Below are 26,883 nucleotides of genomic sequence, written 5' to 3' on the forward strand. Positions count from 1 at the left end.
GCATATAGTAAATTATACTATAAAATGTTGTAACTAAAACATATAACGTTATTGTTACTAATATTGTAGTAATAATAACTATATATAAAATGATGCTTCTAATTATGATTATTTTACCATGTAATTATAGTCACAAATACAATATACTTTTTTTTCAGTCACGTCCATTCATTTCATATCCATTTGTTGGATATGAGTTAACATTTTTCGTCTGAATCAGAGGATATAGATTTTCTCGGTATTATCTCGGCTAATATACATAAAATACTTATAATATGTAGGTATAATTTATTTTTTTATACAACGTTTATGAAATGTTTGAAACGTTTTCTAACTCTTTTTTTCGATACATTTTAGATAGAAAATTCGTTAAATAAAGTCAAGTTAAATAAAACAATTTTGCTTTAAATCGAGCTACGGTTATCGCACAAATATTTCGAGTCTCCGTATTTAATTTGCCTATCGATGTGTATTGAATCGGCATATTGAAATGTGAAAACGCTCTGGAAACGTGAAAATGCACGAGACACGCTAACTCGCGTCAGTTTCCATGCGTAAGCGAAAAGCGAAAAGTTCACTCCGAACGAACACCTTTGTGATTTTTAACTCGGTAAAGCCGATATCTTCTGCCGTGCTCGTTTTAATAACTTTTTTTCTCTTTTGTTCCCGTTCGGAATTCGAGAAATTCCACGATTCGTTTTCTCATAGCGAGAAAGAAAAATATACGCCAAAACTAAAGGCTTATCAAACGGTATACTTCTCTATTTTTTGAAGCATATATTCAAAAGTATTTATCGCCGTTTCGCGCAAATTTTTATTTCGGAATAGAGTTCGTTGTTAGGTTTATGAAAAAAATCACTTTCCTGTCGTTTTCCGCTTACTTTTTTGCAGGATACGAAATTAATTAGCATTAATTAAATTTTTTTCTCCTATCATAGCCCTACAAGCAATTTTTAAAAAGAGACAGAGTATTAATTAAATTATGGAAAAAATTTAAATAAGTAAAAAAAAATTGATGGATAACTTTCCCTTATAGGATAAAACTTTATTACCTCTCCTTCTACTCTCTTTATTTTTAAAAGAAGTATATATATATATATATACACACACACACACACTTATATTCTGAGACCAAATAAAAAAATTAGTATGTACAATTAGAGAATAATTGGTCGCATTTAGCAGAATTTTATCTTGCAACTGTTGGAAGTTTTTTTCGCTGATTTGATTATATTTTTAGATTTAGAGGAATAGGGGAAACCCGGGCAAAATGGATACCCTAAAGTTTAAGTGCTTTAAGAAAACTACTGTTTGATGGATACAAGAAACAATGTGCTAATTTTAATTGTATTTTATTAAAGGTTAAAATATAATAAATAGAACTTTTAAACATTTGATAGTTTTAAAACATTAATAAAAGATATGGATATAGGCAAAACTATTCGCTTTGCCCTAATATCTGGGTAAAGCGGATAGGGAGACAGGGCAAAGTGAACATCGATAGATACAATACATTTATGTACCATTAACAAGTTAATGAATTAATTAAAAGATTAATATATATATATATATTTTAAGTTCGCTATATGTTTTCTAGTTGTTTTCTTCACAGAATTTCCAGATTTGCATTCTCTAATGGCAAGCTGCATAGATTTCTCATTCCATTGGCCTTGATTAGCTTTTCTTTTACAATTACTGACCCTCTATAATAATAAAGGATGAAAAATGTAACAGTCAGAAATAATAGCGCAAACGACAGTTAAGTGACGGACAAAACGAATAGTTGACCAGCAAACTGGATTCACCTTGCCCGGTCCATTTTGCCCGGCAAGGACTTTTTGAAAAGCAATCAAAATAAAATCAAAGCCAGTAGCAACTATTGTACGAAATTCATGGCAAATCAAGACAAACACATGCACTTTAAGAACACAATATAACAATTACAAGTAATCCTACAAAAGTGAATTAATCTACTTATACAAGGAATCCTACGAAAGATTTCATGAAGAAAATCTCACCTTGAAATATTGAAAGTTTATCGTCGATTTCGGATTTTATGTTCTCTGCATCCACATGCAGTGCGTTCTCCTAATAACTCAATTACTTGCGACAGATAGGCAATAGACGGATGAGATTGTGTTTGTTTCAATTCTTGCTAACATATAGTTTACGAGTAATGGCGAGTGTTCGCTTTGCGACCCGATACCCGGGGTATCCACTTTGCAACAATTGTAAAATAAATATCTGTTGAACACGGTTGATATGAAATTTGGAATAAATTTTGAAAATATTAATTATTTTTACTTTTTATTATCATTTTAATCCTTTAATAATTTATATAACATTTAGGAATAAAATAAGTACATGTATTATCCGTATGTTCTATCACGCTACGATATTTTTAAGTTTTGTTTCAATTCCTTCTAAATCATAATCGTCATTTAGATGACGATCTAAATCTATATATAAATCTAAACGGACCAATTGTGTTATGATTATAAATGACAAATTGTTAGAATTTACATATCTGTTAAACAGTAATAAATTAAAAATTGTTTCTTGATTAAAACTTTTTGGCAAATATCAGTATTGTATAAAAAGCTCTCGAAAAAAAAAGTTGCGTTAGTAACAATTTATTGATTTAAAGAATATATTGTGTGTTATATAGTACAATATATATTCTCTTTCACATTGAATTAAATAAAACAGAGATTATTATTTTTTGAATAATATTTAACAAATTATATTTCAGTAATCATTTAAATAAAATTACTTAAAATTATATTACAATAATTTATATACATATTATGCAATTATACATTACTTCGGCATGTTTTATATTTTTGTAAGAACTACTACTAAATTATCTTATACATTATTCTATAACTGTTCCAATAAAATATCAGAGACATCGCGTTATGAATACATCCTTGAGGAGCCCTTCTCTGTTTTACATTTATGATACCTCCATTTACTTTCTTTTATCATATTATCTATATTTTATATGCTTTTTTTCGTCGTCTTGCCGTCGCCTCGACGATGCAACAATTCTGTCTGACGACGTTCCTGATTGTATTACTAAGGCGGACATTTATATTCAGAAATCCTTATTACATTGATAATTTTTTTATGAATTGGCTTTTTAAGATAAAACAAAGTTAAGAATTACTGCCAGCAATCAATAATCGAATCTGTTTGCGCAGTATAAATGTTGATATAAAGCTAAATGAATTAATATGCAAAACGGCATCGTTACATACATAAATTATAACTACGAAATTGTACATTTCCTGTGAATATAATATTTACGAATAATTTATACATTATAATATCAGCTTATTTGAGATCAAACTTATTAATATTATTATTATTCTCAATTATAATAAAGCATAACAACAGCTTATTTAAACAAAAGTTGGCGTCGGTATGTAGTTACATAGCTGATATTACAAATATATTGTATTTATAAAGGTTGACATTACGAACGTCCACGCTGTTCTGAGCAACTTTATGTGGCTCTAGCTTCCATAAAAAAAAAATGGAAAGTGATGAAACACGTAAAAGCGATTTATAGCTATTTACGGTTATTTCTTTCAGGCGCATAACTATCCATCCAGAAATCTTCCAAATGGTTTCATAGTTCGCTGAACATTTCTCCTACTATCGTCTTCCCCATTGCGATGGCGAGACACTAAAATTATTTATTTTCCCTCCGACTTTCTCTCATGTACCGCATGTTGACTGTCGTACACAGGTCTCATAAAATGCGCGCGCGATTATTCTAGGTCACTTACTCGTAATAAACACCTTGGAACGCGCTGAGAATCCACGGCGCATCCTCCTTTTTCTTCTTATTACGGTCTCCGAAATCGCGCGAATGTATTCTCTGCGATAATCAGGGGTATAACTCCGGCAAATGCCAACTTTCGTAAAAATTTCACAAGACTTTATCATCCGAGAGTACCGATATGTAATTAATATATAAGTTTTCTCTGTAATTAATACTTACTCTTATATATATGCATATCTGCTGTTAATCCTTTCTTAAGCTTCTTATAATGTCAAAATTTTTTTAAAATTAAATGTTCTAAAGTTTCCTTGAAAAATATTCATCTTATATAGCTATTTCTAAACCATATAACTTTTGTCTGAAACACTTTTCTGTAAAACTTATATTTCCCGAGATATTTAGGTGTCCCGACCTTTTTGGGACACTCTGTATATGTGTATGCATATCTGCTGTCAATTCTTTCTTGAGCTTCTTATAATATCAAAATTTTTACAAAATTTAGTGTTCTAAAGTTTCCTTGAAAAATACTCATTTTACATATTTTGAATATATTCTCTTACTTCTCAATAATGCTTCATTTTACAAAGTTATATCTTAAGTCGCTTCTATTTCTATATCGTTATTATAAAGAAATTTCTTTATTTATTACCATTCGATATGTCATTTTAAAGAAAATATTCAATCACAGCGAAAACATTTCAAAGTGCGACGTTGTCTTGGAAAAGGTGAACTCCTACCATTCTCGCATGTAACTGGATGAATAGAAACGGATGCTAGCATATCTTTCCGTAATACATATGACGTAAACGAGGGTCCTATATTGACGAGTGTAGTACTTCGATTAGTAAATGAACGGTCATTCAAGGGAAGGATAACCATCCTATTGGACCTAGATTTTGCTTGAGCTCGAACTTGAGCTTTTCTTGCTGATAGAACACTTGTCAGCGCAAAGTCGAGAACATTTGGAACACGACAGCCATCAATAACGGCGATTGCTGATACTTGGTGGCAGATCCCCCGTGAGTAAAATATCGTTTCTCTGACGTTCAATTTAGCTTAGATATCAGCTTTATATAATCCGCAAATTATATATGTAATAGGTTTATTATTAAAATCCGATAAGTTTTATATACATAGATAAGAATTATTGACATTTTAACTAAAGATACGAGAATATTCTTGGAAAAGCACGAGAACATTCTCGAAATGTTTTTTAAGGGCTTGTTTTAACAAACTCGCTGTACGAAATACTTTCGCAATATATTGTACAAAAATTTTTATATCGTGTCACAGCAATTTTCTCAGTGTAGCATAAAGCAATATCTTGTATGAAACATAACACATACATCGCGCTGCACATTGCATGCATAATGTCGCGTTTGCCTCTAGTCTTTTAAAATAGCACAAATGCATTTGATAATTTTGATTATGGTCTACTATTATAACATTCAACTTAGGTACAAACTAATTACAAGAGTAAACTATTGAAAGAGTAAAGACAAAACGAGAAATGTTAGTGACATCTTTCTCCGAATAAAAGCTTTTTGAGAAGAGAGAAAGGGAAGAGAGAGAGGGGGGAGAGAGAGAGAGAGAGAGAACGTGTATAAGAGAGAAGAGAAGAAGATATTGATTAGTTGTATATATGTATTAAAACAGGGTTGTTACAAATTTCTCATTCTAAAATTCTATAACTTTTCCTTGATTTCCAAGCAAAATTTCATGAATTTCCTTGATGCTTTCAATAATATTTAGAAATTTTTTGTATTTTAGTCCTAATTTGAAAACCGTTAAATATACTTTGTTGAAGAAACAATTTAACACGGAAACGTAAATTACTATTCATGTTGCTGACACTGCTTGCATTTAATTGTTAAGGTGGCAGTATTTCAAAATTGCATAGGTGTGATGTACGCATATTAAACTTCTTTAAAGCCAAGAATTTTCATTCTTCAGAAAATTTGGCAAAATTTCTGGACTTTTCTCTCACCGTTCTCAATTTTCGTGACATTTCACAGATTTCTAGTTTTGAGACAATCCTATAAAAGTTGAAGATGGTGGGTCGTTCGGTAACTCCAAATCCCCGTTGCATTCCAGTTTTCCATGTTGGAATACTTGAAATGTGCCGTTGCCGATATGAAATCAGCACACGGTTCTACTAGAGAGAAGTTTCTCCGCCGCGAAGTGTCAAAGAAAATTTTGTTGTTACGAAATCGACGAATCTTTGCTACAAAGTTACACTTTGACTTCGCTGAAAAGCGTTAAGCTTTGCGGAACAGCAAGGGATACTTAAAAAAGCGTCTCGAGCAAACGAGTTTTCATACAGGAAACCGTATATGGGAAAATGTAGGATTTGCGTTCCTCCATAATCGTTATCTACATGATAGTATTTTATGATACGCCCAGAGCTTTTGCATAAGCACCTATAAGCATTTACGAAGCAGAAGTTACATTCATTATGTATGCGAGACGTATCGAACGAGCTCGGAAATAATTTGCTGGAGTTGCATTCATGTCAAAAGCATGCAAACGCTGCAACGATATTATTACAATAAAAAGTATTGTTTCTATTTAGCATTTGTATAAAATTTTCATGTAAGTTTTAATTTGTTCAGAAGATTTACTTAGCAAACTTATTACTATACTCACAAAGGAAGTTTCACAACTGTCCGGAACTGATTTGATTCTCCATGAAATATGTTGTTAAACACAAAAATCTAAGAGACACGTATTTTTTTAATTTAAATTTTTTGTTAAACAATTGTTAAACAAAAAAATTAAAAAAATTTGTTTTCTTCACAACATTAAAATATACTCTTGAAACCGTACAACTTTTGTTTAAAAAATTTCCATCTTTTATACTTCCGACGGTATTCGACTCGAAATAGTAATACCGTTTTTCTTCAAAGGGGTATTTCATCCCTTAAACATGAGTTAGCGCACGTATAAAAAAAATACGTGTCTCTTAGATTTTCGTGTTTAACAACATATTTCATGGAGAATTAAATCTGTTCCGGACAGTTGTGAAACTTCCCTTGTCAGTGAACTTTATTGAAGATATTTATCTTGAAAAGAATTTCTGAACAACTCTCCAATTTTTCGTACTCCTTTGTACGAAATGAGAATTTAACCGCGAGATTCCAATATTTCAACAAGCTAAAAAAAAACAAATATGTATTATTTGCGTTATGGAAATATAGCGATTTTTCGCAACTTTTAAATGTATATATAAGTCATAATAAAATAAATCTATATATAGATGTTAAATCTGAAACTATTTTGACCATTGATGTATATAATAATTTAGTATTGCTGGATCGATATGCTGAATCTGATATATAATATTAACAATATTTACATTACAAACGAGAGGATGCATTGCGTTAATGTACTTTCAATTAAACGGAAGAGTGAGTTGCAGTAAGAGTATGTATATATGTGCAATGAGATTGAAAATAATGTTTATTATAGCCAACAAACTCGAAATTTCTTCATATATAATTTTTGTGATAAAACATATGATAAAGTCCGTTTAAAGTCCGTTTTATTTGTGGGATAAATAACTGCGACTGTAATCTTGGTATTTAAATGATCTCGTTGGACTCTCCAGTAAATAAAGTAATTTTTTAAATGTAGCATTTAAAAAATTTATTAAAAATACCGTTTTAGGCAATGCAATTTATTTGCAAGAAAAGAAGAATTTAAAAAAAATTCCAATCTTAAAATTTTCTAGTAGTAAGAAGTACAAAATGTTCAACAAGATATTTAATATTATATTTTAGATGTTACATATATACTTTTTACATAACAATTCTGTTTTAAGTAGGATTGCTTTTGAATAATAATTAAAATAACATGTAAAAAAAATTAAATCTCTTATGATGCTCTTATTGTTAGTGAGTTTCACAAAAACTTCTAAATTTAGTACTTAATAAATTTAATTAGCAAATTTGTTAAATAATAAATCAAGTAAATTTTCCATTTAAATTCGAAATGTAATGCATGTTGAAAAACGCAAAATTTAGAGAAATCGGACATAAATTGGTATTGGAAATTAAATAAATCAGATGAGACTGTAATACTAATATAAAACATTACTCAAAAGAAAATTATATACATTACTTTGAAAGATCCAAACTCAAAAAAGACGAGACGGAGAACGAAAGTTTTTGTACTGTAATTCTTTTAAGTTTTTTTTATGCCTCAATAATCGAAGTTATATCAAGTTGAAAGTTCTTAGAATTCCTGCGGCAAAGAGTATTTCAGAAAACTTAATTAATAGTTCCGCCACGTGAAAGACCGTCCGGGAGCCTGTCTACAAATAAAACGACCTGGCCCTTCTGGCATTTTCTACTGTACACTTCAAGGAAAACGTCCGCCGACATTTAGCTTGCGATAAGGCCTCTAACTGTATGTACATTTAGCAGCTTATCTCTCTACGAAGATTTAGAGATACCAGCAGAAATATCCAGTGAACGTTCCCGTGTGTTCCAGATTTCATGCATAAAATTTCATATCAACAAATGAAAAGATCGTATCAAGTAATATACTTATACATAAGTCAAGATTGCTATTCAAAAAGACTAAATAAGTTTGTTACTAAATAAGATATTAAGAACTATTTCTGTTAAACTTTCCAGTTCTGATTTGTTTTTCTTTAATTCTTTTGTCAGAACCTTTGAAATGTTTCTTATCGGAAGAATTATACTAAGAATATATACGTAATTCTCTTGTTATGGAAAAACATAGCTAAGAGAGTTCGTTCTGAATATAAAATAATGACGAAATCAATTTTCTGTTGTTTGTTTCTCAGATTTATTCCTCGATTGTGTGTGTATGTGTGAAAAATTCGCAATTATTTCTTTTTCTAACGATGGGAAAGAATGCATCTTTGGAATTTGTCTTATCATTTAATTAATACTAATAATAAACAAGATGATTTACGATTTCACTGATTTGCAATTTAGTGAAATATATATTTAAAGAATATATTTAAAGAATAACATGTAAAAAACATTTGAAAATAAAGTTAAATATGTATGTACAGAAGATATGTATAAAATATAAAAAAAATATATTTAATTTTCTTATTTTGTATTCTTTGTGCATTTTGAAATAAATTCTCGCAATTGTAAATCAATTTTGTAAAACTATAATGCACGTTATATCACATAATTTGACAAAGCGACAATAAAATAATATTATACTTTTTTCTGTTCCTAATTAGAAAAGACGAACGTCACTATAGGCGATGGAAAAATTAATAAAGCGACAATTATTCTACAAAGTGTGAATATTATAATTGGAACATGTCATTATTGCATAACTTGTCATTACTCACATGTATTTCCATGGCGGCTTCTCGGATTATTGTCCGTCGAATGAATTTTCTTCTCGCAGCTGTGTTTCTTCTGACTCTCAGAACAGTCCGTTCTGAAAATACATTACGCATTAATTAATCATTGATATTATTAAGTATTTCCCAGTATTGTAAAAAAAGGGGAAGGAAAGACGCTGTTTTCTTTTTATAGTACAGCTGGTTACTATTGTTGCCGCTATTGATTCGTAACATTGTGTCAATATTTTTAATTATAATATTTCGGGATGGTAATTTTTGGACTATTTGTCTTGTTAGAATAGAATGTTAATTAATCATTACATCACGTGGTTAATAAGTTTATATGATGGGAAGCACATATGATAGATCATGTTTCTGTCATGTACCTATAAAAGAATGCTTTGATGTAACTTCAGTCTTGTATGCAAAAACAAGGATCGGCATTTAATATCAAATTTGATATCTGCAACAGCAGGCTTTGACAATATTTTGATAAAAACATTTCACACGAAATTGATGATACCCGACCGATTTAATTGATAAATATTTATACAAAGGCAATTTTTTATATCGATATTCTTATTAACAATAAAAATTAGTATAAGTGTAATTGCACAAATGCAATAATATTTCTTATGAACTGATACACTGAAAATATCAATAAAAAATATCGTTGATGTGTGTGTGTGTTTAATCTTTATGCTATTAAAACAGGTTTACCGTAGAAATTTATTATAAAAATAGAAACAATCAAAGAGCAAAGTTTATAAAGACAATTATTATGTTTTTTATTATTCTATGAATAGAACGTTTATATGAAAGTTCATTACGAAAGTAATGGCCGTTTAGATTGATGAACAATCAAATGAGAGCTAATCAACGAAATCTCGTATCGACGATATCTGAAATGGCCTGACACGCCTTTGTTTGTCTTCTAATTAATTGTGTATTAGTAGGTCAGACAACACCTCTTTTTCTTTTATAATGCTACGCCCTTCAGTCTATTATCCAGATACGATAATCATTAGTCGATCGATCGAGAAACCGAAGCTGACAACAGTTACGGAATTTCGCAACTTGTTCGAATCATCAAGGATATCGAGGTATCCATTACACTACTACAGGATAGCAGAACCTACTGACGTATCAATTCGGCCTTTGTAGATAATAGACACAAGGTATCGTTCGTGCAAGGTGATGAAATGTATAAGTTAAAAAATAAAATTAATTGCACGTCATAGATAAACGTTCATTAGGAGATATTAGTTTCTGTGTATTAATTTACTGTTAAATTTAATTATAAAATTTGTATTAACAGTACTTGATGATTGGGATGAAGCTAGAAGACGACATAACATAAACTTTAGAATAACTAAATTAAATGCAAATAGTTTGCCAACTAACATCCGTGACCATAGTTAGATTCGCGAATTTATTGACAATACGGATTATTTGACATTGTTTGCATATTGCGTCTTCAGCTATTTGTATGCATAAATGCATACTAACTTTACATGCATTAACACAAGGTTATCAAAAGAGTCATCAATGGTTGATTAAAAGCAGACTATAATAATCCATTCGCGAGCAACGGATTGTGGACTCATTCCATGTCACGAACGGGTTGATGAATTTAAATATCAAGGATATGTTATGCGGCGTCGGCTGTACGTTGCATTATCGATTACATATGCCCTCCAAATGGTTATCTCCGTGATACATTGTTAACCATTACGTCAAATTTGTCGAGCTCGACAGGATCAAATTTATCGGCAGGCTGAGAATGTAAATCGAGCAATAAATCACGGAACTCATACATGAAGTATACTCAAGTTGCATTAGATCTAATTTACATTTTTTGATTGCGGTCGCTATATATAAAACAAAAAATTATGTATTTAATGTTCTTATTTTGTATTTTTTTCTTTTTTCTTAAAATTATGACGCATGTTAAATTTAACTTTATAAAAATTTGTATTGTGCATACTCTCTCTCTCTCTCTCTCTCTCTCTCTCTCTCTCTGTATACTATTCATACTATATATAAATTTTTATAAGGACCATATATGAAGTCTATGACAGTATATTAATGTATTTTTTCATGAATTTTTAAAAACTATTAAAATTTCTTTGTACACATATAAATAATATATGTAAATATAACCGAATTAAAAGTTGTACTGTCTGTTAAAAATTCAGATAGATGTATGGCGTTGTTTTTCACGTTGAATCGATTGATGCGCATTTCAATGCGACATAATGCACGATTACCATTGAAATAGATTAGCATTGCGATTTCGAGAGTCTCGAGAGGTGTTCGAGTGTCGGAGGCATTCGAGTGGCATTCTGCGAGAACTCCCAATTACCGGCAACAAAAATATCCCGCAATATTGAACAATGGCGCATATTCGATTAAATTAAAATAAACGTAATTTGCAGACATAGAATAATGATGAAGCCAACAGAGTGGATGATCGAACAATTAAGAAAAAAGCCCTTCCGCCGAGACGACGCTTAGAAAGCCAATTATATCGTCACGGGAATTATTCATAGTCTCCTAATGAGTTTAAATTGAGATTGCGTTTTCTACAAACGTATCTCAAGTAAAAATTCAATTAAAGCTAAGTAAAATTACGTTTATATACTTTTTTTATTTTGTATATATTATATATGTTTTTCGTAACATGGATTTTTTATAATGAAAGGTGCTTATGTCATTTAGAATAAAAATGTAAGAAATGATTATATTTTTTTATTATGAGTATCCAAGTACGTTATTTTTATTTATACCGTCAAGTTCTTCACAAAAGATGTCAATTTTTTTACGTGAAACTTTGCAAGTGTACTGAGTTCTGAGGAATGTCGCTTTCTATGAATGTCATAATTATAAATTTATTACTGAATAATTTTGCGAAGTAAATATAGAGGAGTGGAAGAAATGGTATAAGCGAAATGGCATTTGAATAATTAAATATTGCAGTTTGAGAGAGACATATTAGAATGTATGGAAATCTCATATACTTTCGGTACATTGAAGATATATACACATTTAAATAAATGTAAAGGGAATATTAACTTTACAGTATTACAATAGTTTTCGTGTCACTTTGGATTACGATATTCCCTGAATAGAAACTCTGATTTAAAGGTCAGGTAATAGGTTAAAGATATCTTCAGCTCATCTCAATTGCATCTCGTATTTCTTGTGCCCTATTTCAAACTAAGTACTTAGTATTTCACCACCCTGTACTTCATTTAATTTGCGTGAAATTGTCAGTTCCTCCTGTGATAAAAGTTCTTTTCCTTTGACGACAAAGACAAGAATTTAAGCCGCAGTTTAACATAATCTTTTTACTTCTCAAACGCACGTACTGATTTTATGTTGTGTAATGAATATTTATTACGGATATTCTCGCAATTGGAAAAACATTTAACGGATAAAAAAAAATTCAAAAATTTTATATTAATATATTATTATCAATGTAAAGATATACTATATAGAAGATAACAAAAAATGTGATTTCAAAAATAATATCTATAAAATAAAAAGGAGATATTATAAAGAAGAGTTTCTAGATTACGCTGTATATATGTAATATAACAACGTAAGAGTTTCTAGATAACGCTATATAGATACATATTCACATTAGTGAGAGATTCAGCTTATCAGAAAACGAGATGAACGTATTTCATTATAATCCGCTTTTGTGGTTCGCTGGTTTAGACGCAATATAGGAAAAATAGCGCTGTCAGTTGACATAGAAGTAATAAGAGGATACATTGCGATATCGAGATGATCGAATATTGAAAATAAAAGTTACAGCTGTAGAAATTTTATTAAAATTTTAATGTAAAAGAAAGAACGATAAATTAGATAATGCGAATAAAGAGCCTGTACTAGTTTGGAAATAAAGATTTCATTATCTCCTTTTTGCGCCGATGAACTGAAATTCCGATTTAAAAATTAAATTTTCATCGATTCGTAAAACTAAGAAGATTTCAACAAAGCCACAATTCTATTCTGGAAAGGTATCTTCCGTACTGTTCAAAAACTCATTATTAATTAATGATAAGAGATATAAGAAATCTGAGAAAAAATTTTAAATTATTCCTATATAAATGCATGAAAATACCTATGCGTTGTATATATTATAAAATAAAAATATGTTCATTAAAATTTATCGTTCAAATACCTCATATTTTTTCATTATCATGAAAGTTATTAGTTTCATGTTAATAATTCAGTAGACTGAATGTTCTATTTGATACGAAGAACCGCGTTGCTCATTTGTGTTACATGAAACGATTCTGTGCTTTCATATTCTTGTTGCGGTAATCTTTCCTGCACAAATAATGACGTCACGTCTGCAACAACGATGCAAAACAAGATTTCGTAAGTTTAATGAGGTTTAAGTCAATCCCACTTAAGACAAAGATATTTTATACATAAGTTTCCGTATAACTTACGTATGACTCTGGTATTATGCACCAACGCGTTGAATAGAGGGATTATTGAAGGAGCGAGGAAATCGCTAGAGTTCTTAAATTTGCATCAGTCCGTCAGCAGTTTAATTGCGAATTTACTAACACTATCCCTCTAGTGAAACGCTAACCTTATTTCTCCTGAAGTTTCTTTGATTGAACTTTTTTACTTGCTTTTTGCGCAATTTACATAAGGTAAGGTTCCGCGTGATATCGTTCGTTAAACGGATTTTTCTCGTTTAGTCTTTCAAAAAACGTAACGCGAACGAGAAGTTTCTACTAGCCAATTATTGGTATACCAATTTGTTGGAAAGAAAAATACCGAAGAAAAAAGTGTTTCTTGTAGTGGTATTACAATAGTAGGAAAAATCGTTAAGGACACCCGCGGGATCTTTTCAACTTGCCTCTGCTCGTTGGCCCACATACCCGTTGGCCTATTTAGGATCGTGTCACGCGACGAAAGCCCAGAAGTGTGTCCCGTTCGCGGCTTCGTGAATTCACTCGTTGCAAATTCGCTAAATAAGTGGATATTTATTTGTGATTTTACAATCTGCTCTTGCGCTGCTCGTTGTGTTCTTATCGATCGATTGGTATCGAAGGGTATTGTTGCAAATGAATCACGTTACATGACTAAGCTAATGTCCGACAAATTGTTTCCCTTCATAGAACCAAAACTGTACGTACATACAATAAAATATTCATCGAATTATGAAAAAATAATGAAAATTGGTCCAATGAATTCTCATCATATATGATTTAGGTTATAAAACTATTACTACAATTCATTACAAAAATGAATATGTAATTATATAAATGAATCCAGTTATCGTATCAATGAATTAACTACATTAAGTCGGACATTAATTAACAATCATTCATTGGACCAAAAATGACTAAAATTTTTTTCAGTGTTGCTGGCTGATGTTTGCTACTGAAACGCTGCTTTTTCAGTCGTAGTATGTAAATGTACAGTTCTGATGAATCGATATCTTTATTGCTAGTCATGGATATGTTCTAAATTATGTTTTAACAGATTTTTAATGGATTTTGTAAAATGATTAATAAATATACAGAGAAAAGAGAGATATGCCTTATGTTATCTATTGCAATAATAAAGCCGTAGATAAAAATTTTTATTTGTACTTCATATTATGTCGTATGTACATTATATTATGTCGCATTATTATATAATCCTTTATTTCTAATTAAACAGTGCAGAAATTATGAATATAATATATACATTTATTGCCTGGATATACGTTGGAAATTTTCAGTCACATATGAGTGTACATATGAGTGATCTTCAATTGTCTGTTATTTCAATGTGGGCTTACATTTAATTTTCGCTCCACGAACGCTCCAAACTTCAACCACATTTTATTTCTCCGATTTTATAATTTAGCCTTTAAAATTTGAATTCTTTATATTATACATATATGCACTATATAGGGTGCCCTGTAAAGACCCGAACAACTCTTAAGGGGAGATTTCTGAGATTATTTTGAGACAAAAATCCTAATACGAAAATGTCGAGGCTACAACAATTTTTTGAATTATAAGCTAACTTTAAATGCTTATAAGTAAAAAACCATTTTACTTTTATAGCCTCTATTATTTTTTCTGGATTCTTTTGAACATTCTAAGATGAAAATAATACGAAAATATCGAGACTATAATAGTTTTAGAATTACACACTATCTTTAACGAATTATAATTCAAAAGTTATAGATTCGACATTTTCGTATTAGGATTTTCGTCTCAAAATAATCTCAGGAATCTCCCTTTAAGCATTGTTCGAGTCTTTACAGGACACCCTGTATATAATAAAAAAAGAAACATAGCTACATTGATATTAAATAAACGGTGCAAAAATCTTAAAAACTATTAGCATTTTTTGACATTATTATAATTGACTAAACAATTTTCTCGCGCATTAAAAATTGTTGCATCTATGTATTACACTGAAAAAAATGCGTGTAATTTTACATGAAAATTACATGTCTATGATTGGAAAATTATCTAAATTACTTAAATATGATTGGAAATTTACAGGAAATTGTAAATTTCCAATCATATGTAGGTAATTTTCCAGTCATGGACATGTAATTTCCATGTAAAATTATATGCATTTTTTTCAGTGTAAAAACAATATTCATAGGGCACATTTATTTTATAAAATTGGCTGTCTTTTTGACGCAGCTTGAAATATTTTTCTTGACAATATTGTTTGCAACCTATACCTCGCTCGTATATAGATGTCTGAAAGAAGCAATATTAGATAATGTCCCTGAAGGGATGAAGCAACAGAATATTTCATATTTTCTAAGGTGCTGTTATCTGCTAGATAAGTTGTATACTACACGTTTTTGAGGTATATTCAAAATGCCTTTAGTATTGATTTTCCGGTTTTCATATGTATGTGCTATTCAAACACAGCGAAGTAAAATCGACGGTTTTCTTGTATTTCGTATTCCTTATGAAAATTTCCTTCTTTACATCGTACTTCTACATATCAAAGTATGATTTTTCTTTTCTATTATATATGATGCATACATACTTCATGTATAATAAATATGAAAAATTTAGATTTGAGAAAGTTAAATTATAAAATCCGAGAAATAAATGTACGATTATATTTATAATAATTTGGTATGTTCAGTCATTACTTTGCAAAAATTACAAAAAGATACGAATAAATAATAAATGTCAATCCTTCCCTAATATTTTTATTAAAAATTAATTGTTTTGCAAGTCGGAAAAGATTTTCATCAAAATTCAATGCATCTAGCTAAATCTAGCATAAAAAGATATGTTCTTTTCTTGAACTGTTTTATACGAAATATATCTATCACAAAAACCGAGAATCGACAGTCCGATCTTTTCTTCGTTAGACAAAGAATGCATATCAGACATTTCCAATCTTCAGAAATCACTTTCGCATCGTTTTTCCTGAATATCTTGCGGATATTCGGAATGCCTGCGAAATATTTGCGACGTTTCTCAGAGGATTGGCACATGTTTGCGGGAACTTACGCTCGTAAATATAAGGACTTGAAATTGATGTGTGTAATGGGTTGGATGGCAAAAAATTTGCCGATTGTAAGGATAATAAAGGAATCCTATAGAGACGTTCACATCGACAAATGAACACCCAATTGGGACATTGCGGTGGCTAGTGAGATCATAAACCTTGTCCAAGATAATACGATTCGTATAACGCCGACGACTCTTTCTCTGCCGATTTCTCAAGGGCCTTGCAGAATTTCAATTCCATTTGAAACTGCAGGAAACTATAGGGACATACGAGATGTCTCAAAGGCGTTGAATAACGTAAACAAATATTATATAATCATCTACGTTGATCTTTGTAACAACAATTTTAATTAACTTTTAATGAAAAGAGGTTAATGCGGTGTTTTAATAACTATGAATAATTAAAAAACTTCAAAAGCTGCTTATTACATTTTTCTCAATTGAGCAAGCTCATTATAAATCCTTCTTGACCTTTTTCCATAACTTACAACAAAGCTTTCTCGTTAAGTTAGTATTATATATATATAATAAGTTCGTTAAGTTAGTATATATATATATATATATGTAATAAGTTTGGTTATTTTATTTATACCTTAATATTGAGTAAGTTATTTGCGATTTTAATTCGACAAGAAGCTCGGTACAACAAATGATAGACGATAATAACATGGCACGCAACACCATAGTTGTAAGGGTGTCTTTCCTTAAAGACGTGGTAATGCGTGTTGTCTGTAATTATGTCGTTTCGCTTGTCAATGAAAAGCAGAGACAAATATAATACTCGTCGTTGGCGCACCTACCCTCGTTTCGCAACGGAAGGTAATCTGATTTCGAGTCAAGACACGCCTAGTTTAAACTTTCAAGTCTTCGCCAATTTCAACGCCACGAGACGCCAGATTTGTTAATAACAAACCGCCCTTTCAAGTGCCTTTTCATAGAATAAGCTCGTTAAGCACAGTTATTTTAAGAATCACTAGGTCACCTAGCTGTAATCCAATCGTAATTATGCGGATGGTTGTGATGCCGCGAGTGGTTATTTACAGAACTCGGAAATCTCTTCTTGAATCTCTCTCCATGGATTTTATTATAATTCGTAACGTCAAAAATACTTGTTTAATGATTGAAATTAAATCATCAATGATTGAAAATGAATAATTTAGTTCAATGTATCGATAATATAAATAATTTCGGCTTTTGAATAATAATTAAGAAGTACGAAATTATTATATAACGGTTTTTATTTTTATCTGAATATTAATATTTAAATAATCCAAACAATACAAATTCTAAAATTGTGACATAAGACATCTTTAAGTTGTCTTTTTAGACATAATAAACGTCTTATGACGCGATTTCAGACATTTTTTGTTGTCTGGGAAGCCATGCATACGAATACATATATGCTAGTCTGCCTTTAATTGTTTATTGCGAAAAGAAGAACATTCCGTGTCTCGTTGAAATCCTCATAGAATATTCATGATTGTCCAACGCGATTCGCGAAAACAATTATTTAGCCTAGCTTAGCAGAAGCAACAAGGGAAATCTTCACAGTAAACTACAGCGAGAGGAAACAAACTTTTAGACAAAAGATAAACACGACGTTTTGCTAATTGAATAATGTCGATGCTAAAATGAGAAAGCGAAACTAGAGGGCGAGTTCGCGACATAAAGTTGCGAGTTAACTTGGCAACTAGCAATCTCAGACTAAGTGATAACAATTACTTTCAGTGATTTAAGGTACTATTCGACCAACCGAGCACTCAAAACGAACAAGTTTTCGACCGGCAGATTAATTACACCTAGTTTCAATGTTCGCTTCGCCAATGAAAACAACAAGGACAGATGAAAGTTGAACCCATTAAAAAAGATCAATTCTAGTTATTGGATAAAGTATAATCTTATTCGACAATTCTGGTCATGGCCTTCGTCATCTGTGTGTTCGTCATCACACGTTTTGTTATTTGGAAAATGATAGGTCGAATCCTATTTCAATCGTTATTACTGCTGAAATTGCTGGATGAAATGAAGATACGAATGACCTAAATTTTCTCGCCAAGTAAACCCATAGGCGCAGTTATTTATTATTTATTAAACCTCGACATAATATCGTAATTTACTGGAGGAACTTTATGCGAAGGTTTAGAAGTTTCAACGTGCTTTTGCAAGTTGATTTGGAGAAGGTTTAGGAACTCCCAACGCTTTTCTGCTGAAAGCTCCCTAGAGATTGGTCGAGTTGGGTAGATCTCTCTCGAGAGTTGAGAGGATAGAAGTATATCATTCTCTATGACCGAATAAATTTCATCATGATAGGTTGGTTTGCCACATAGGTACGCAACGCGTACAAATATCAGAGATACGAATTTGGAGCGCAATTGTTTAAAGTTGTGGTATACTTAATTATTGATCAATGGTTCCTATTTCTCTTATTAATGTAAAATTTGTTAAACTATTATTATACATATATTATTATATATATATCATGATATGTATATTATTATATATGTATAATAATTTATGCTGCTACTCTTTTTAAATAAAGCAGTTAAAAACGTGATCAACCACTCAGACTGGAATCAATACAATAAATTCATACAGTAATATCTCTCATTCAAGTATATCCGTTAATATCTACTGGCACTTCAATCTTGCAAATAGCTCTGAAGTACGTAATACAGTTAATCATAATATTACCACTCGACAAAACGTCTAGTTTCATCATTTTGTTGGACTGTAACATTTGTTTGTTCACATTATAATGGAGATCAAGCATAATTGAACCTAATAATCCGAATGATGGCCAACAATCGCACGTGAAATTTTTCAAATTGGAGGATTTAACTTAAGAGTTTTGAATATTAAATGATTCATTGAAAAAAAATACTAAATGTGTTTCATTGAATAAAAAAGTTATTGCAGAATGAATTAAATATTTTTTTACATAGAATTATTTGTATTACTCAATATTGTTTATGTCAATTATTTGTGTTAATTATATAATTATATAATTAACTTTTAAAATTAAATTTTAAGAGCAAGAGAGAGAGAGAGAGAGAGAAAGAGAGAGAGAAAAAGAAAGTATATATTGGCTGAAATTTCTACTTGGTTTCAGACCGTTCTAAGTACAGTCTTAAAATGTCATAAGCCAATCACCATATTAGCGTCTTAAGACTGTTTAAGACTATGGTTTTAAAATAAAAACGGGTTATCAGCCATTGTCTTTCAGATCAGAAAGAATTGGAATTATGCTTTTCAGTTTTTATTCGTACATAAATAAATAATTAAAATTTCAATGTAAAATAATATCTTTTAACTTTTTTTTAATTAGTAAAAAATGACTAACATGTTATATTTAAAAATCCCTGAAAATATATTAAAAAATTCATAAATAAGAGATCTTGGAGAGATGTATCATTACTAATGGCATAAATATTTTTTGCTACTGCTAAAAAAATTAGTGGTACTAGCTTAATGAATACGAAGTATTGCCGAAATCAATTATAACACAATTCATCGAATAAGAGGAAGTCGTATGATTCCCGTTGCGAGCTGGCGGGTGGCATTTGTCGGCGCAGGTCCATCGTTAATTAACAGATGACATATATCTATAAGGAATCGTGTTAATTGCTAATTGATATTGTTTGGAGTATTCAGTTATCTGCACCTAGATTGTCCGCCCTCTACGATTACGATTTAATCAATTTAATGTATACATTATTGTCTCGTCTGCTTCTCGCGAGAATTAATTTGCAATTATGTGAGCCAAGCTTCAATTGCTCTTGTTATATAGGAGCATTGAATCGAGATGCTTATCCCTTGCACACAACTTACGCTGACACAGTTCCAGAGAAATAACGTCTATACCGTGTCCTTCGTAAATATAATTGAATTTCTATATCGTAGTTTCTATCAAGAAGTGCACAGGTCAAGTGTAACACAATTAACTAATAATAAATAAAATAAAGTTATAAATCAGAACTGTATTCACGATAAATTTAGGAAATGGCGTGAGCTCCTAACTAACAGAAACATTAATAGCAGTTTTAAATAACTTTGAAAACACTTTATCGTGTATGTACTCGTAATAATTACTGAATACATAATAATTACTTAATACCTAATAATTACTTAATACGTAATAATTATTGAAAATATCTTAAATGTAATAGCGTCAAAATGTAAATAATTATCCCGACAAATGTGTCTTGTTATAATTTCAATATGATAATAAATCGCGTCTTATTAAAAATATCTTCAACTCGCGTCTTATATATATATATATTAAATATATCTTCTGAAAATAAAAAGGAAACATATTTTCTAGAAATAGAGGAAGTGCATTTCCTCTCGGAAATTATTACGAGAAGAAATAATTTCTCGAAAGAATTATATCTATAAAAACCTTTCGTGAAATTGGGATGCATTCTACAAATTACTCCTACTCGTATAATTATTTAATGGGAAAGTAATAGGACTTTTTTTCAACATTAAGTTTCGTCCTATACAGAAAGTATAAACGATTGAAGATATGAGACGTCTCACGAGTACACATCGTCCTACAATTACGGAACTAAATTAACACTAACCCTCCCCACCCTGCTCATGTTTAACGCGAGAGTCGTATCGCAGCTAAAGATTACAGAGATACTGATTCGTAGCGTGTGACAACGGAAATAGGATGCCATGTAACATGTTGGCAAACGCAGTAAAAGTCTATCGTTGTCATCATGAAACCCTTTATACTCACGCGAGTCCCACTTTGTTCAATTAGTTCAACGGATCATCGTAAAACCGATACCACTCACAGTAGCTTATTGTAAAGGTAACATTAGATAAAGTTACGATTCCCTTTTAGAATGATTTTGTAACACGGTAAACAAAGATTACATTTGATTGTGAGATAAAATAAAAAAGGCTATGCACACTAAAGAAATACTAAATTTTTATAAATATTTGTTCAAACAATTCTAAGTAAATATTTACTAAATGTAAACATGTATTTATATAATACAAAAACCATTAATTATAATTTAACTATCTTTTTATTGAATAAATATTTATTTACTGTAAATAAATATTTACTTAATACTATTCAAAGAAATATGTATTAAGATTTAGTAAATTTTTTCAGTGTAAATTAATTAAAACACGATGCGGATTAGTCATTGAAGATTGCAATTTGATGCACGCTGTACAGATTATCGATCCACATTTAAATATGTTACACTGAAGATGACCAACATGTTAGCGAAAACGTTCGTCTTTTGATTCTTACATAATTTGTAAAATTAATATATTTGCAATCTAATAATTATGCATTATCTACCGCGCCGATTCCTTAGAGCCTAATTATTATCATTTTTCTTTTTTAATTAATGAAAGTTCTATTACGTTAAAATAAAAAAGCTACAATCGACACTCGTTCTACAATTGATATTATTTTAGAATTAGCATTTATTCACTTTGGCATTTTGATCAGATTATATAAAGTTGATATACGCTGGAATCAAATTCTCTGGGTTTGATGTGAACCGTTTGTAATACAATTTTGCTCCTACGCTTTTCAAAATATTTTTTGAAAATTTTTAAATATTCGGAGAGCTTTTCGCAACAATGCAGCTAAAAATAGAAATTAATTATTTTCAATACTTAATCAATATATCTTTAACTGCATTATATCTATGAAATTCTGAATAATTTAGTTCTGCGAAATTTTGCAATATAATTTTGCGTGCGTTTCGATAATGATTTTAAGAGATCATTAGTAGGAAAATTTTAGGAACATCCTATCCATCAATATTTTAAAAAGCAGACCATGACCTTGATGTAACACTATCGATCATTGCTAATTGATTTACTTCATCAAGTGTCGTCTCGCAATTAATATACGCCGGTATCAATAAAGGTGTGGCGTTGTTTTATATAAGGTGACACATATGATACATGCAGTATACCGGAATTATGACTTACATTGATTAATTTTTCGCGAAGATATAATGAAAACAATTTATCGTAAAAAATCTATAAATGGATATGTTTAAAAGATTTAAAGAATAATTAAAAATTTCAAAAATAAAGAAGCGAATAATATATTTGTAAAATTAAGGCTTGATGAATTTATTGGCAATTTTAATACCTTAAACTCTGTATAGATATTTATACGATAATTATTAATTATTGCTCAATTAATACAGTTTAATAAAAGTCGAATAATTATTTTTTTCTCGAATTTTTAATTAATCTTCTTTGGCTATTGTTTCTTGATGTAGATGCTTGTTGGTTTTTAAATTCTTTATGTTTTCAAGTGACAGCGAAACGAGTTTTTTTTCACTAAAGCTTCATAAATGGGTCTCTCGAGAACGAGAGAAAAACCGACGTATTTCTCACTTATCACTTAATATAATGTTGTTTTATGCAAAGAAGCATCACGACGTAGCGCATACTTTACTCACGACAAATATGTTCGTATTTGAAGATTATTGCTTGCTCTTTTGCTTGTACTTTTATCGGAAAATTATTGAAACATTATTAAATAATTTTTAAAATTTCCTTCGCAGTTTTAGAAAATATCCTGACACTTTACGATATACAAAAAAAAAGCGAACATACATATACATAATATTAAGAAATGTAAAAATTGAGATTACTAATTATATTTTTGAATAATTCCGACTAATATTTTTCTCGAAATCTGTATGTGTATATGTGAAAAAGATACGTTTCCTATATCTGTTAGAAAATTTTTGATTGCATGGGAATCGATTATTATCAATCATCGTAAGAACATTCGCACGATCGTCGAATCGATCTTCGTATGGGCGAATCAAAACTTTCAGTGACGCGTGTTTGCGACTGTATGCTTCTTGCGAATGTGGTTGGTTTCAAGGAAATATCCCTTGCACAGCGCACTTCGAATCGATCCTTTCAAACTGACGTAAAAGATGATATTCAATTTTCTCACATACGTACACATGAATACATTATAAGAAAATTAATCCTTTTCTTCTTAAAAAAGTATAGCACCAGAAATATTCAGAAATACATTGACAGTGAAAAATATTCAGATCGTATTTTATTTGTGATAAATAAATAATAGTAATATGTGTAGGTAATAGGATTAAAGGTAATCCTTTAATTTAATTTAGTTTTAAATAGTTATATTTTCATTAAATTTTAATTTTCTTCTAGTCGTAATTCTAATTTAATTTTAATTCGCTTCTCGTTGTAAAAGATCGAATCTCATACGTTTTGCGAGGGATCTAATTAAAAATGTATGTAGGTATAATGCAGTAAGAACTTCTTATTACTGATAAAATCCTTCTTTTACACCATGTGACCTTATTGCATTTGCCATACTGTTTCTTGTTCATGTCGGAAATAAAAATTCCATTTTACTTTCTGTTCTGTTCTCACGGAAACTCATTCACACCTTCATTAAATATATGCATTTAAAAATCGATAATAATTACCGACATTTATTACAAACATTGTTGAAACGTTTATTCGCAATTAAAGTCCGTTTTAAATGATCCACTCATATCAGAATTTGAGATAAATTTTATTCATAATTTTAAAAAAAACGGCGTATAAAACACTCAAAAAATTAAAAATATATATTTATAAAAATATTTGTATATTAAAATACACATGCATATTAAAATATATGGCATATGAAATCATAAAAAGAATTATATCTTGAAATTTTGCGAGTTCCGAGAAAATGAACTTTACAGACCAAAATTATTTAAAGCGTTAAAAATACACATGCATACAATATTTATTAAAATACATATACACATAAAATTACACGGCATGTATATGAAATTATACATAGAATTCTATCTTAAAAATTGATGCGAATTATAGAACGTCAAAAATGAGCTTTACAAAGAATGGAGTTTAACGTTATTAAACAGCAAATATTATATACGGCACGTGAAGCCATAAGAAGAATTCTGTCCAATTTTTTGCGAGATCTAAAGGATTTAGAGACCAAAGCGGAATTCAACGATGCATAATCGAGCAAAAGGGAGGCTAAGACTGATGTGTTTTAGCTATAAAATATTTGCTCTTTTGTATCGCGTCCTTTGAATATTTTGAAAATATTCTGACAATAAAAATGAAAATTTGCGACCACGCTATTCGATCAGACTTCCTGAAGTAATCAACTATCGTACGTTATTTATTAATATCAACATGCTTATAAGTATCTTCTTTAGCTCGACGCAACGCGTTTTCATATTTAACCAGCTTTCTCGTTAGATAACCATATCGCTGTTTGCGTTACGACGGTGTAATTTCGCGCTAGAAACTTGCTGCGGTGTTATTAACTTTTTAGTCGCGTATGCACCCGGCGAAAATTCTGAAATTCGCACTACCGCATAGTAGGCATAAACTTAAACGCAGTTTCGAGAGTTAATTTACTGAATTTATGTATTTCTTGCTATTTAATATCCTTGAACTCCATCCTTTGGGATCTATTTTTGACGTTCTATAATTCACATAAATTTTTAAAATAGAATTTGATGTATAATTTCATATTTATGTTATGTTTGTGGTTTTATGTATACATGTATGTATGTATTTTAGTAAATGTTATACGCGTGTATAATATTTGATTCATCATACTCTCTTTTTCTCGTATTAAAATAAATATACTAATGAACTCAATTATTGACGAGTTGGTAAAAACTTTAAATTACAATTATAATTTGAATTACAATTACAATTTGAAATAGATCGATGAGAATAAATCTGATTACAAAAGAAATCCTCTTTTTCGATCGAAGCAGATCTTGGTGTCTTTTCATGCGACACTCAACGTTCATTTTTAGCGTCAAAATAGGTCACGTGATCGAAATCGATGCTTAATATTCATCAACTTTTCACGTGATCTATTTTGACACTAAAAATGAGCGTTGAGCGTCAGCATGAAAAGACACTTTTAGTGTTTAAATATTTCCGGGTGAATTTAAATTTACAAAAATAGGATTTTTGTTATTTAATTAGAAAAAGTTTTAATAAATAAATTTTTCGAGTTTTAATTAATAAATTTTTAGTGGTATATACGTCTCTAAATAAATTCGTCTTATTAAATTTTTATACACAACGAATTTAATTAGAGTCGTACATATATTAAAAGCTCAATATTTAAAATTTTTATCATTTCGTTCAATAATTGGGTCATGTCCATTAACTGTTCACTATAAATTAGTACATTTGCCTTGAATGACATATAAAATCATAAATACAATTTTAAATTCGCAAGCAAAAACTTCGATTCACAACATATTCATTCACTGTTACATTATTGTCTTATGATATTTGTTGATGAATATAAACTCGCTGCGGATAAAATTCTTAGAATTAAAAAAAAGTAAACATACCTATGATGTGATACTTCGTGGTCATCGGGAGACACAGTAATGTTTCAGGTGTTATAATTGTACATTTTATATTTTAAAATAATTGTTCATCATCTTCTTTGGCCATTTTCGTTTCTGATTGTTTCTCACGGAAACTTTTTCACATTGAAATTTTTCACACAAATATCAGCTTTCTCGTTTCTCGGCGAATCAATCGGCGCGAATCTTGTGCATCTGATCATTGCATCTAATAATGCAGTAATAAAATTAAAAATTTCAAAATTAAGACTTATACGTCCGTCGAAATTTAATATCTTATTTGAAATCATTACATACCTTCTTCACACAATTTTGCTTCTGGTTACCGTCCGATTTAATACGTTACATTATACGTTATAAATACAACATATTAAGGTAGACGCGTTTAAGCTGGACAAAAGAGCTAATCTTCTTGCCGAACAATCGAATGTGGTTGGTTGGTGTATTTAGTCCAAAAGTAAGAACCAATTACGTTCAATCACTTGGAGAGCTACCCAGATAACACCAATGTCCAAAACCGAGACATAAGATATCTTAAAGAAGTCTTAAAGACGTCTTAAAGACATTTATGTAAAAGGATTATCTTAAAGTCTTCTAAAAGGCATCTTTTTAATTTTAATATATTTTACGTCGCAACTTTAGACTTTATTGTGTTATCTGGGATAGTTTAACTTTGCTTGAACGCGTTTCGAACTTCGTTAAGTTTCATTCTCGCGTCGGTCCGACGTCGTTGTGCTTCCTTTCCGTATTTTGGCAAATTACGATGAGGTGGTAATCAAAATGCTTGATATTCGTGAGTACATACTTCCGAGAGCACGTCGCGAGAGCGCAAAATATTGCGAG

At 30.2% G+C, this 26,883-nt stretch overlaps 1 protein-coding gene across 4 annotated transcripts in view; it reads right to left on the bottom strand.

Moving 5' to 3' along the window:
* LOC108722114 (secretin receptor) overlaps positions 1 to 26,883 on the bottom strand; it is a 56,292-nt gene that overhangs the window by 15,793 nt on the left and 13,616 nt on the right. For 2 of the 4 annotated variants that reach the window (XM_018447052.1, XM_018447053.1), the window contains exon 1: positions 9,129 to 9,221. In XM_018447052.1, the coding sequence (XP_018302554.1) occupies positions 9,129 to 9,140 (12 nt within the window). In that variant the 5' untranslated portion in view covers positions 9,141 to 9,221. Of the gene's footprint in view, positions 1 to 9,128; positions 9,222 to 26,022; positions 26,045 to 26,883 lie in introns of those variants that run through there. The other 2 variants (XM_018447051.1, XM_018447050.1) reach the window with 2 other exon arrangements.

The sequence above is a fragment of the Mycetomoellerius zeteki genome, unplaced genomic scaffold (assembly GCF_001594055.1).
Source record: "Mycetomoellerius zeteki isolate Tzet28-1 unplaced genomic scaffold, Tzet1.0 scaffold197, whole genome shotgun sequence".
NCBI lineage: Eukaryota > Metazoa > Arthropoda > Insecta > Hymenoptera > Formicidae > Mycetomoellerius > Mycetomoellerius zeteki.